Source organism: Catharus ustulatus, chromosome 5 (assembly GCF_009819885.2).
Source record: "Catharus ustulatus isolate bCatUst1 chromosome 5, bCatUst1.pri.v2, whole genome shotgun sequence".
Lineage (NCBI taxonomy): Eukaryota > Metazoa > Chordata > Aves > Passeriformes > Turdidae > Catharus > Catharus ustulatus.
In genome coordinates, this window is record NC_046225.1 from 59941721 (window position 1) to 59954417 (window position 12697).

The following is a 12697-nucleotide window of genomic DNA, read 5'->3' on the forward strand; positions in this document are numbered from 1 at the left end:
CAGTGCACACAATTTCAGGAAGATGTTAACATTAAAAATAAGAGACTGTGAATAAATAACTAAATTTGGCCTTTTTCTTAGGAAGGAAGTAGCCAAAACCAGATCAGATCTCTTCATGATGAACTGGAAAAATGTCAGAGTGAAATTTCTGAACTCAAGAAAGAGAATATAATTTTGAAGGACACAATGGAGCTGCTCAGTGCTGAGCTGGAGTCACAGAAGCACGAAGCTACACATCTTCAGGATAGAGATAAACAGCACACAAGGTTTGCCTTGAATACACACTTGACAGTGTTATCTAGAGATTCAATAATAATGCCAGCGTGAGTGATGTTCTAAGTGCAATGCATGTCAGAATCTTTTTTCCAAAGTACTAATTTTAGAACTAGGAATTTTGCAAAAGCAGTAGTTCATTTCACATTTTCCTCCAGCCATAATGCATTTGAACTAATTGTTCATTATATGTCACAGAAAAGTATGTCCAGTATATCCCCACAGGAGTGACCTGAGAAAATGTGCATAATGTCAGCCTTTCAAAGGCACTGGAAGACATAAATCCCAAACTCACCAAAGAGCTATTAAAAATATATAGAAATCTCTGAGAATAAATATCAGATTTTTATACATACTCTCTATAGCTGAAACCAATGGACTGTTCATTCCAAAGGGGACACTGTATTCTTAACAGATGCCCTGTTAAGAATTTGTTTTGTCTTTAGCAGCCAGCTTTGCACAGAGGAAGTAAGGGCAGTGCCAGTGGATACTGGCAGTGCCTCTGGGCTGATGATGAGCCTGGCACTGTGAGAGGCTGTCAGGGCACAGGAAGGGCAAGGTCACTTGAGTCTTGGCCATCTGGTAGAAGGAAAATCATGTCTTAGTGTAGCCACAGACTCAGCACACAAGGTGCAAATGAGTCTTCCCATTTCTGTCCAGAAAAAGTGCAGAATCCCAGGATTAATCAGGTTGGAAAAGACCTCTGAGTCCAAGCTGTGACCAAACACCACAATGTCAGCTAGACCATGGCACTGGGTGCTATGTCCGGTCTTTCATTAAACACATCTGGGCAGCCCGTTCCAATGTCTAATCACCTTTCCTCTGAAGAAATCCTTCCAATACCCAACATAAACCTCCCCTGGTGCAACTTACAAAGGAGACAAAACTGGGTTCACTGCCCACTGCATTTGTGTGGCTGTTGAATCCTTTGGAATTTGTGGATGAACATACATTCTCTCTGCAGAGAGACTGAGGGATCTGGTGTGTGGCTGCTTTTCAATCCATTTTTGCAGTAGTGTAGAATGTATGCCCCTAACTACAGAAGCTGTATATATAAAGGGATTTCAGAAGAGTGTGCCCTTAAAGGAATCTTTAAAATTATGGCCAATGTAGTCCAGAGAAAAGCACTCAATGGATAGAATGTCTCTCTGCAGACTGTCAGAGTGGCCAGAGTAATTCCATTCCTGTCTACCAGTCAGTAGATATTTAAAGAATGAGTAACTTTTTTTTTTTTTTGCCATTGCACTCTTTGGAGATTGACTTCAAAGTGAATTTCATTTCAAGCTTTTGAAGCAAGATCAATGGAGAAAATTGCAAACCAGAGAGTTTCATTAATGCCCTCAAGCTACCTTGAAGGAATTTGCAGCCTCTGTTCATGAAGAGAAGAATTATTCACGTGTCAGCAATGAGGTCTAAAAGGCCTCAAATGCTAAGGCTGCTGGGCTGGAGGATTTTCTTTACAGGGAATAAATGGTATAGCTCTACCACAGTAAGCATTTGGGAAGGAAGCATTAATGGAAATTATGTAAGGAGAAATACTTCAAATAACTGGAGGTAGGACCAAAGCACTGGAGTGGACCTAGGCATTTGATACAGGCTGCTCTGAAATTAACCCATGGAAGACTTGAAAAACTAATTTGCAGCTCTTGTTTGCTTTTGCCAGTCCAATAATTTGTGTAGGGAAATAGTTAAATTGGTGCACATAAGTAACTGCTATTTCTACTTTTAACAACAGTGCCCCCGTCTTATGCCAGTTTCTTTTCTGATTTGAAAGCTGATAGTGGCTCATTATTTGCATGTGACAAATTTTTAAAACAAATTACTTAAAATTACTAGTCCTATTGTTGCCAAGTAAATGAAACCAGTAACCTGCTTAAAGTAATAATTCTCTTTCCATTCTTTTGAGTTGTGTGAATTCCACCTCCAGTACCGAAAGGTTTTACAAGGATTAGCATAAGAGCAGACAAAGGTGTTTTTATGGGAAGAGAGAACAAGTCCTCAAATGGCTGTTCTGGAGGAGAATATTTTACTCCTGAAGATTCATTTCATCCTTCTCCCTTTTTTGTCCTTATTCTTCTGCTGCTCATTTTATGCTGAGTACCAAATCAGTCACTTACATGGCTGTGCTTTGATTTCAATGAGAGAAACCTTTCATGGACCTTTTTCCTGAAGCCTTTCAGAAATAAGTGAAACAGACTTGGGAATATATTTAAAAGGAGATAGAGGAAAATGAAAGATAAACTGAATGTCTTTTTTGAAAATCGCAATTGTTAATATGCTGAGCTGAGCATGTCTATTTTAATTAGTAAACCATTAGACCAAACTAGAACAAGGGCTATCTATTGAGTTAATGAAAACATTTCTCCAAGCAATAGCAAACAAAAATCAAATTATGATTCTTCAATAGATGCCTATTGCTTTTGGGATTGGTATTAGAATGCAGTGTTATGGTTAGACTTGAGACAATATTAGGCATTCTTTAGTTTTCAGTTTATGGTGTTAATCATAAAGCAGTATCTTCCAAAATATATTGTCTGAAAAAAATTAATGTTATAATTAAAAGCATTGTTACAACATTTCTTTACCTTCTTTTTTTTTTTTTTTTTTAGTGGTTTTTTTTTTAGTTTTAGGATGATGGTAGGCAGTATTAAATGTTTCTGGTATGAGAGTCTCATGTTAAAATCCCAGATAATTCAACATAATTTTGCTTAATACAAATAAGTTCCTATGGTACTTTGTTGTAATGTTTTATCATTAAGACTGATGTACAAACTAACTCTAGACAGAATATCAATAGCATCATTATATGGAATAGACCTTCCATTTCCTGAAGGGTGAAGGTCAAGTACTTTTCAGATTAATTTTTCTCTTCCTCAGTGTTAAAATATTTTTTCTCATATTGCAACCAAAATTTCAAAGTTAAATCAGTAGGCAGAAGCCAGATCTTTACCCAGTGAGCTACCTTTGCAATCAATAAAACACCTCAAAACTGCATGTTTTGATAAAAGATAATAAACTAGTATTGAAATCTGAGAATTCAGACATATTTTAATACCAATGAAAGGCTACTGGTAGAAGACCTCAATATCAAGCATAAAAAAGAACTGGACATACTGAAACGAGATCACCGGAAGGAAATTGAAAACATAGTATCTGATTTCAGCAGCACTCAGGCACATCTCCAAGCAAAGATTTTCTCCTTAGACACTGCGTAAGTAATTTAACAATAAACTCTGGCTCATGCTGGAAATTAGTTCTATTTGTATTTATTCTTCTTAGTATGTACAGTTTTTATTCACCATAAGTAAAATATTATAAGGAATCAAAATAGGAATGTGTAGGTATTATCTTTGCAAACCAAAAAGACCCAGATACATTGTAATGAATTCTGCATATTGTTTAATCTAAAGCACTATACATGAAAATTAAATTAAATTAAAACTTGCATGTAGGATCCAGGAATTTTATGAAACTTAAAATCATCTGTGTCACAGATGATACCAGAAACCTCGATCATGATCTTGTACTTAATTTTGTTCAGCAGAGCAGCATCGTTGAGTAAAACCTTAACCTCATTCTCATTCCCTTAAAAATTTCCAAAGAAAATGATGCTCATGTAAATAAATGCAGTTTGCAGCCCCCTGTGGATTTAAAAAGTTTTGTGGTGCTGTAAGCAGGCCTCTAACCTTTAAACCATTCAGATGTAAAGATTTATCTTTTTTTTTTTAACTCAGAGATAACTCTAAGATGATATGAGTGAGGGGTGGTCCTCTCAAAAATGTTTACCCACACATGAAAAAAACACAAAATTGTGTTCTATATTCTGTAATACATTTCTCAGTATGTGTCCTGATTATGGCAGCTGAATCACAGCATTCAGTTTCTCAAGCAACAAAATTCTTGAACCTGTCTGATGAAATAATGACTTGTGTTCTTATGGCTCAATCAAATGTATGTTTCCACACCATATCTAACAATGTGTAATTATCATTTGAATCTTTTCCCCTGATTAAGAGAATTTAAAAGCTGAACTCAGACTACAGACTACTTAGCAGGGTTGCTGATGCAGCATGTACATCCAAGCCTGTGCCTGTCTTCATGAAAGTTACAGGAATTGAGTAATTGAGGATTCCAAAGTTACTGGGTCAGAAAAGAGAACAAATAGATAGATATAGATATGTACAGATACTTGGACACTGATTTCTTTCTTTAGGAAGCTAGACCAGCAATATGATGTTCAAGCTTGTTACTATTTTACACAAGGGACCAGATTTTACACTGGACACGTGCTGTGGATTAACCCTGGCAATTTATTTTGGAACTCCAGAAGATTCTATATGTCTACATAAACCACATACAGGCGTCCATTTTTTAAAAATCCTGTTTTATTGGAAAGGCTTGGCTATGTCCCTGCATTTCAGTCTTGAACATAGGGCAGAGGACATCTGAGGTGTCTCTTTAATCTGAGGAAGTTTTTTTCTGGTCTACATTTTCTTCGGTACAGACTTAAAGAATTAGAAGAAAAGTCAAGAAAGTGGGAGTCCAGGCCTGAAGATACACACCTTATAAACTGTCTGCAAGACAAATTAAGTGAGAAAGAGGAGATTATCAAGCAGCTGGTGGTAAGACTGCTTTTTATATGGACATACGTATTTTGAAATCTATTGCAAGGCTCTATTCAGTGTTCACACATTGCTTCAGACTGGTTTCTTTCTGTTCTGGAATACTTTGACAAATGTAACTTTCCACATCAGCTTTCAACAAATACATGTTTCTATATACATAACTTTGTTTCCCTTCAGGAAGGAAGAAAATGTCAACATTCATTTTCAGCCAACGCTGAATCTTACAGGAATCGATCATTTTCTTTCAACCCTAATACAGCATGCCTGACTCCCTTCATGAAGGTGAGTAATGTGATTAAATAGTTTTTATTACTGTTTGAATCATATAGGCAATCAGGACAATAAAAATGCTATCAATTTTTTATGATTATATTATTCATTATCAGAATTCTTTCCAGTGCCAGCCTACAGTCACTTGTTGCGCATAGGAGAAATTAATTAGAAATATATATGTAGCATAGATAACAGGTGTTTAAACTGATATAAACCACTAGAACTGTGACATCAGTTTTTCACTGGGATAGGCATGATCATTGCTTGCAGATTTGGGCGTTGCTAATTGGGGTACTGCATGCATTGAGGAAAATTATGAATCTGTTTGAGTTGCTTGGTACCTGCCCTTTGTCATTCCAGCCCCTCTGCATGATATTGTCTACAAATAGCTATAGAAAGAAGGGAAGTCAAATTGGTGGAAAGCACCTTGATGTGTCTAAAATCTCAGGGTCAAATACACAAGTTGTTCTCATTGGATGATAAAATCCATGGATACTCACAGCATACCCTGAGAATTTAATTTAAATGCCTATAGAAAAAGATAGAAGTCTTCCTATTTGGGTGTTCCTTGTAAGATATTTGGGAATCAGGTATTCTTGAGGTTTCATTGAATAAATTGTAAAAAATGTGTATGTAATGAAGTTTTCTGTTACAATAAAAAGCAGCAGAAGAAAACAGTTGAGGTGCCCAGTCGTGTTGTCAGTGTTCCGAATTTAGCTTCCTATGCAAAGAGCTTTTTGAGCTGTGACTTGAGATCAAAAAGAAGTGCTCCTCAAATAACAAAATCTACAAGCTTAGACCGGAGTTCTGGCTGCCTCGGGGTGGGCTCTCCATCAACACAGCCCTCAGACAGCAGTGCTGCCACAAGGTATTTGTCTATTTTGTATGACAAGAAATTAATTCATATTTAGAATCTTCTAGGAAATTCAAACACATTTGACATGTGGAAATACACAATGATGTAAGGTTCCACTGTGCAGTGAATTCTGTGTGTTTGGTTTTCTGCAGAGAGATCCAGAACTTTGTTGCAAAAGTGGGCTATAATCCTTGTCCAGCAGACCTTATGCTTGCAACCCATCCTGGTAGGGAAAAAAATCCTGAAACCCAAACGAGCAACCAAAAAACACACACACCGACACACACACACATGAAAAACAGAAAAAGAGCTGCAAGTGTTTAGATAAGAATGCAGTTAATTGTGAACATGGCATCTTTCAGTTCTGTTAAGGATGTGTGTCTTCTGTATCTTCCTTATTTTTATTGCCTCACCTCGCACTTGGTAGATGTAGATGGCATGTTTTTGTTTTAGGAGATATTTGAATGCATCTAGGCTGCTCATTTGGAAAAGGTTAGAGACTTGAAAACTGATTAGCAGATAGTTCTTTGGTTTTTTTCTCTCTGATGAGCTTCAATTCTTCAAATTTATGAGTTATGTAAATGATGTTCAGTGTTTTATAACATAAACTGTCTCTTCAAGAAATAGCTAAAAGTATATATAGCTAATATACAGTTTAAAAATCCCCAAACCTCACCACTATTTCAGGACAAAATCCAGCCTTCTCACCTATCTCCTGGTGGAGATTACTTATCCTGTAAATTATGTGCAAGAGAGTTCTTTCCTAGGGGGCAGATGGTGCTAACTGCTGACGAAAACAACCTGGGACACAGGCTTAGATCCTGTTTGGCAATTCACACTTCTTGGAGATACAAACATGCTGTGTCATGCCAGATGACTGCCAAGGCAAATGGGATTTCTGTTTTTAAAGGAAAAAAACATACAGGGAGACTGAGGGTTGCTTGGATGCTACTTGCTTAATTCTTTTGAATCAATCATAAGTCCTATTTGTTATCATATGTTAAAAAATCCTGAATTGTGGAAAATCAGGGACTATGTAATAGGATTGATTATGGTAGTGTTCAGATAAATCTTTCCATTTCAAGTAGAACTTTTACCCAACATTTTTAACGTATAAATTGTATTTCATATTTTTAAGCGTGAATTGCAGATGCCATTCACTGATTTTCAAGACATGTCCTTGAAGCATACTTTTGTTTAATTTTTTGGGGGGTGTCAAGTTAAGAACTATGTTCAAATGTTTTTCCATAGCTGTTAAGCTCTGCTTCATGCTTTTCTTCATGTTACCACCAGTGCTGCTAGTCCAGTTACCAGGCTGGCACAGATCCCACTAAAAGTGTAGCTGGCACCTTTTGGCCTCATCCACTCATGTGAGCACAGAACCATTCATGGGATGATGAGTCTTTCTAGGAAAAGTATTACATGTTGGTAAGATTGTAAGTAAGTAGGTTGGTGATGCTAATGCTTATTTGTTTGCACAGGACACATGGCAATGAACCATCACAAACCAAAGATGACCAAAAACAAGACCCTCAGCATCAAGAATGGTTTACTAAGTATTTTTCATTTTAAAGCAAACTATTTCCATACTTCCAGAATTATTATAAAAGTCATTCCTGTTTTCTTTTTAGGAATGATAATCCAATAGATAATTTAAGGGAAGAAAAAAAACCCCATGTAATTTCTAAGTAAAGTTAGGAAATACCTACACTCTCTTATATCTAGTAACTATGGAGTTTCAGGCATAAATTTTGGGAAAATGCTCTTTTTTTTAAAAACTTCTGTAAGAAATGAAGGAAAAGTTTGGATACAGTTATATGAAAAAAACTTTTTAATGAAGAGACTGTATCACTCCACAATTTCATTAAATATGGAATTTGGATTCTGATACATTCTGTCAATTTGGCACCAGCTGAAAAAAGGTCTTCCTTCTGTACATTTATATGCTGGCTTCATCAGCTATTTAAAATAAGTTCTGCATATAACAATGTAATTTTAAAATTTTTAATGCTTTTAGTTTAATAAAATTTAAGCTGCACAGCATGTGGTACACCTTCAAAAATAGCATGTTTATAGCAGGCTGGCTTAGAAATCATTTCTGGTTTGCTTCATAAACTGCTTTGTATAGTCAGCATTACTATGTAATATTCCCATTGAATTTCAATATATGTATCAGCCTGAAAAATTAGGATGATGTGTAAGTATGAACATTAAAGCTTGTAAATTGTCCAATTTCTATGTTTTTCAGAAGAGTTCTATCTTATGCTGAAGTAAGACTTGTACACTGAGTTCCATACTGATGGCAACTTCACCCTTGTACCTTTTATCTCCATATTATGTCCACATAAAAACAAAATGGGGGAATGACTACATTTATTAGATCATGCTAATTCTTTGCTGGCAGGAAAGAACCCATGAAGAATTGACTCTTGGGCAATTAACCCAGTAAGTGTGAAAGGCAGGGAACTGTGCAACCAGCAGCCTGCTGTTTAAGATGGGATAGTTCCTCTTCAATTGCTTTGAATCCCCATTAAGTTTCAACCATCAGGGCCCAGCTACCTAAAGAAATTGTACATGTGCAAAGAGGTGTATCTCCAGCCTAACATCTTCTTACATCCAACAGCCAGCAAGAGCTACACCACCAGATGCAAACAGTCCATACAAAACAGCCACTGCATCTCACTGGTGGCGCAAAGGTGGAAGCTTCTACAGGCCAGTAATTTCCATCCCAGTTATCTAGTATTTTTTCCAAGGGGAAATGCTTTAGAAAAGTGACTTTGGGAGTAGATATGGCAAAAAGGTACTTTTCATACTTGTATTTAAGAAAGAAATGAAACTGTGTATACAGTAACACTGATGGGTTCCTTGGCATCTGTGAGGATGGAAATGTACAGCACTGTTTTCATTACTTTTCATCCATGCTGCCTCAAGAACACTGGAAATTTCAATACACAATTAGCAATTCTTATTTCCAGGGGTACAACAATTAATTATTCAACTCTGCCCCTAAAGGAGTATGTGTAGAAAAGGGGTTACATGAATGAATTAGATTTGTTGCTTAGTAATACACATGTAGGACTCTTTTTGGAGGTCAGACAGACCTCAAAAAAGTCTTTGTTAGCTACATTTACCTTATTAAATAGAGCACTGCAGTAGATGGTAATTCTGTATACTGGACAGTGGTGGTGACTGTACCTTCACAATGAGTGGTCTATATTTTGGGGCTAGGTATTTTGGAACATCTCTTCAGTAACCTGAGAGTCAGAACATCAGTAACACAAGGCCTGCATTACATATCCCACCCTTTTGTGTGCATTCTTCCATTTCAATTCATCCTGTAAGAACCAAATTTGTATATCCCAAGACACCTTTCATGAGGCGAGCCAGTCCGTGAAGAGTGACAATTCACTTTAAAAAAAAGTGATTTTACCTACATATAGACAATTCTAAAGGCATTTCTGCAGTGGTATTCATGGATAATTACTGGATCACAAAACATTTAAATATTTCAGAAAATTCAAACACTAATCTTCGTAAATATTTTGATCATACCAAAAAGACAGAGCGAAAAGTAAGGGCCACCCTCTCTAGAAGGAACAGGATGTGCTCTGAGAGACACACCAGAAAGCACCCTGAACAGTAACTCTGAGTATTTTCCATTACAACAAAAAGCCAATCCATATTTCTGTAATAAAAGAAAAGAAGAAGAAACTTACTTGGCTTAATTGTTTTAATTATAATTGTGGTACAAATTACATTATACAAAAAGCATACAAAGAACACCATTGCTTTTAAAATATTGAGCTGTGTAAACTGAAGATTATGTTTGCTTCATTGGAGCAGGAATATTCGCAGATGCTTGTTCTAGGTAAGCTAATGGACCTTGAGGCATTTCTGCAGGCTTTTTGTGCTGTACACTGATGTCTTCTAGGACCTGTTGCCAGTGTCGCAGTTTACTCAAATGCTTCTGAATTAATGCTTCTTTTCTCTGCAATTCATTTCTTAATTCTGAAACATCCTAAAGATGAAAAAATTGTATATTAGTAAACAATTCAAAAGAATAACTGCCTCACATAAAGAGCATGTAACTTTTTTAGCTTTTGAGCTTTCAAGCTGCTCTTACAGTAGAAAAACAGAATAATGGAAGTGTCTAATGATACAGAGGGAAAGCACTGTGAACACACTAGTGCTGCTCACCTATGTCACATATTTCAGACATCACCATCCCCAGCAAAATCTGACTAACTTTTTGTCTCTTCCAATGAATTATGAACTGTGTTCCAATACTCTACACAGCAGCAGGTATCCAGCTTCTCCAGGTTCATGGTGAGAGTTATGGTAACAGTCAAGTTCTACCAACTTAAGATACATCATCATGTTGAGAAACCCAAAATTATGAACAGTGATTAAGGTTATAGTTTATCTGATCTAGTACGGGACAGGCAAATTAACGTACCTCTTTAATTACTTGTTCTGGTTTCTGGACTGACAGCTGCAGTCTTTTTTGTAGAAAAAAGCATTCAGTTTGTCTTGCAACATCCAGAAACTTCTGGATGCACTGATCAACACCTAAACATACAGTAACAATATTGAAAGAACAGCTTCCAAAAAAGAAAATATTTCAGGCTAGTAATGGTAGCAGTCTAGTTATTAAAAGCACTTTTCACAGTACCTTCTAGAATAAAAATTTTCAGAATATCTAAAATAATGTATTTATAAACCAGTAAGTCCCTCTGTAAGACACTGCTTTGCAAACTTACAAGTTATTTTAGAAGTGCACTTCCTCCTGGGTTCACTTCTGATTAAGTAGTAATAAAACAATTGATGGAACTTGGTTGCATGCCTAAGCAACAAGCTCAGTGTAGGGTTCTAAAATATGCACTTATTGAGAATATTCTGTCCTCATATGCTACACAATACTTTTATGAAACAAAAGCTGTTCCAGGCCAGCACATGAATATGACCAAATATCCAAAAAGGAGTTTTGAAAAGCATTTATGCCGATTTTCAAACGCCATTTGAGTGAAGTTTCAGAAAATTTTCAGAGACAACTGCACTTTTAAGGCGTAGTCAAGGGCCACTTTTCAAACTCCTGTTCACACCACTATTTATTCCACCTCGCCCTAAAGCACCGCCTGGTCTGGCCTTTCCCATCTCCCGTTACTGCTTCATACAGCTTCCCAAGGCACCACATCACCTCCCTGGTGCCTGAAACGCACTTCAGTGCACGCCAATACAACCCCACCGAACCTCAGGAGCCGTGACACACTGCGCCCTTCCCACCAGAGCCCGGGCATTCCCTGACGGGCTTCTTTCCTGCCCTGGCTGCCAGCAGCGTTCCCCGGGAAGGGAAGGGCTCACCGGTGCGGATCTCCTCCTGGTCCGTGCCGTTCACATAGTCCTGGCTCACCAGCGAGGCGAAGCAGGCCTGCGGGAGAGGGAGGGAAGCACCGCGCTGAGGGCTGCGGGGGGCCGGCGCAGGCAGCGCAGCGCCCGCCCGCGGCTGCCCCGCTCACCTCGAAGGACGCTTCCAGCTCGTCCACCAGCGTGTTGTTGGGGTTGCGCGGCCCCGCGGGCGGCGGGATGAGACCGGGCGGGCCGGGAGGCCCCGGTGGCGGTGGCCCCGGGCCCTGGGAGCCGAACATCCCGCCCAGCGCGCCCGCCATGGCGGCAGCGGCGAGGGCGGGAGCGGGGCGGGAGCGGGGCGGGAGCGGGGCGGGAGCGGCGAGGGCGGGAGCGGGGCGGGAGCGGGGCGGGAGCGGGGCGGGAGCGGCGAGGGCGGGAGCGGGGCGGGAGCGGGGCGGGAGCGGGGCGGGAGCGGGGCGGGAGCGGCGAGGGCGGGAGCGGGGCGGGAGCGGGGCGGGAGCGGGGCGGGAGCGGCGAGGGCGGGAGCGGGGCGGGCCCCGCCCGCTGAGGGCCGGACCCTCAGGCAGCCGCTCTGTGTGGGCTCGGTCATGGCCGCGGCTTCTCGGCCTGGAGCTGGGCACCGCTGAGAACGAGATTCCTTGGAACTAAGAGACAGTGTAATGTATTGATGAGACCCCTTCTTAGACTTCTCCAGACTACTAACCAGACCTAGCTCCTGCAGTCTCTACCCATAAGAGATGCTCCACACCCTCCATCCTCCTCATAGCCCTCTGCTGCACCCTCTCCAGTAACTCCACGTCCTTCTTGCAGTGCCGAGCCTTCAGAAGTGGAGGGACAGAGCACTTCAGAAGTGGCCTCACTAGGGCAGAGGAGGTGGGAAGGATATCACCACCCTTAAGCTGCTGGCCACACAATTTCCACTCCACCCAGCCCTGCTAGAACAAGGCAAGCACAGACAGCAAAGCCATCCTTCCTTCCCAGAGGGACCCTCCTCCACCAGCCTTGGCCCTGCCCCTGTCTCACAGGTGCGAGCCTAGATAAGCACTGCTTCAGCATCACTTGTTGCACAACAGCATTTACCAAAAAACCCCAAAACCCCACCCTAAACCTTGGATCCCCCAAGCTGTCAAGAAAACATCACCCCAGATTTTAAGTGTCAGGTCTGTTTGATGTTTGAACTGATTCTGGGAAGAAAGTCCCTGCTTGGAGTGTGGCCACCTCACACCAGGAAAAGGGGAAATTATGAGTACGACAAAAACCTTGTGAGATGAGGGCAGGTCCCCCTAAAAAACACACAATCACT

General features: G+C 39.9%; 2 protein-coding genes across 6 annotated transcripts in view; one reads left to right on the forward strand and one right to left on the reverse strand.

Moving 5' to 3' along the window:
• The window catches only part of FAM184B (family with sequence similarity 184 member B), a 43583-nt gene extending 35320 nt beyond the window's left edge, over window positions 1–8263 (forward strand). For 2 of the 5 annotated variants that reach the window (XM_033060016.2, XM_033060018.1), the window contains 6 exons: window positions 82–266; window positions 3338–3484; window positions 4778–4895; window positions 5076–5180; window positions 5834–6039; window positions 7509–8263. In XM_033060016.2, coding sequence (XP_032915907.1) covers window positions 82–266; window positions 3338–3484; window positions 4778–4895; window positions 5076–5180; window positions 5834–6039; window positions 7509–7599 — 852 coding nt within the window. In that variant the 3' untranslated portion in view covers window positions 7600–8263. Of the gene's footprint in view, window positions 1–81; window positions 267–3337; window positions 3485–4777; window positions 4896–5075; window positions 5181–5813; window positions 6040–7508 lie in introns of those variants that run through there. The other 3 variants (XM_033060017.2, XM_033060021.2, XM_033060020.2) reach the window with 3 other exon arrangements.
• A 1476-nt stretch (window positions 8264–9739) lies between these two features.
• On the reverse strand, window positions 9740–11700 carry MED28 (mediator complex subunit 28). Its single transcript, XM_033060022.2, has 4 exons — window positions 11544–11700; window positions 11389–11455; window positions 10484–10596; window positions 9740–10045 (listed from the first exon to the last, which is right to left on the reverse strand). The coding sequence occupies exons 1-4, from the start codon at window positions 11691–11693 to the stop codon at window positions 9848–9850; spliced, it is 528 nt and encodes a 175-aa protein (XP_032915913.1). The 5' UTR covers window positions 11694–11700; the 3' UTR covers window positions 9740–9847.
• Between the last annotated feature and the right edge of the window lie 997 nt (window positions 11701–12697).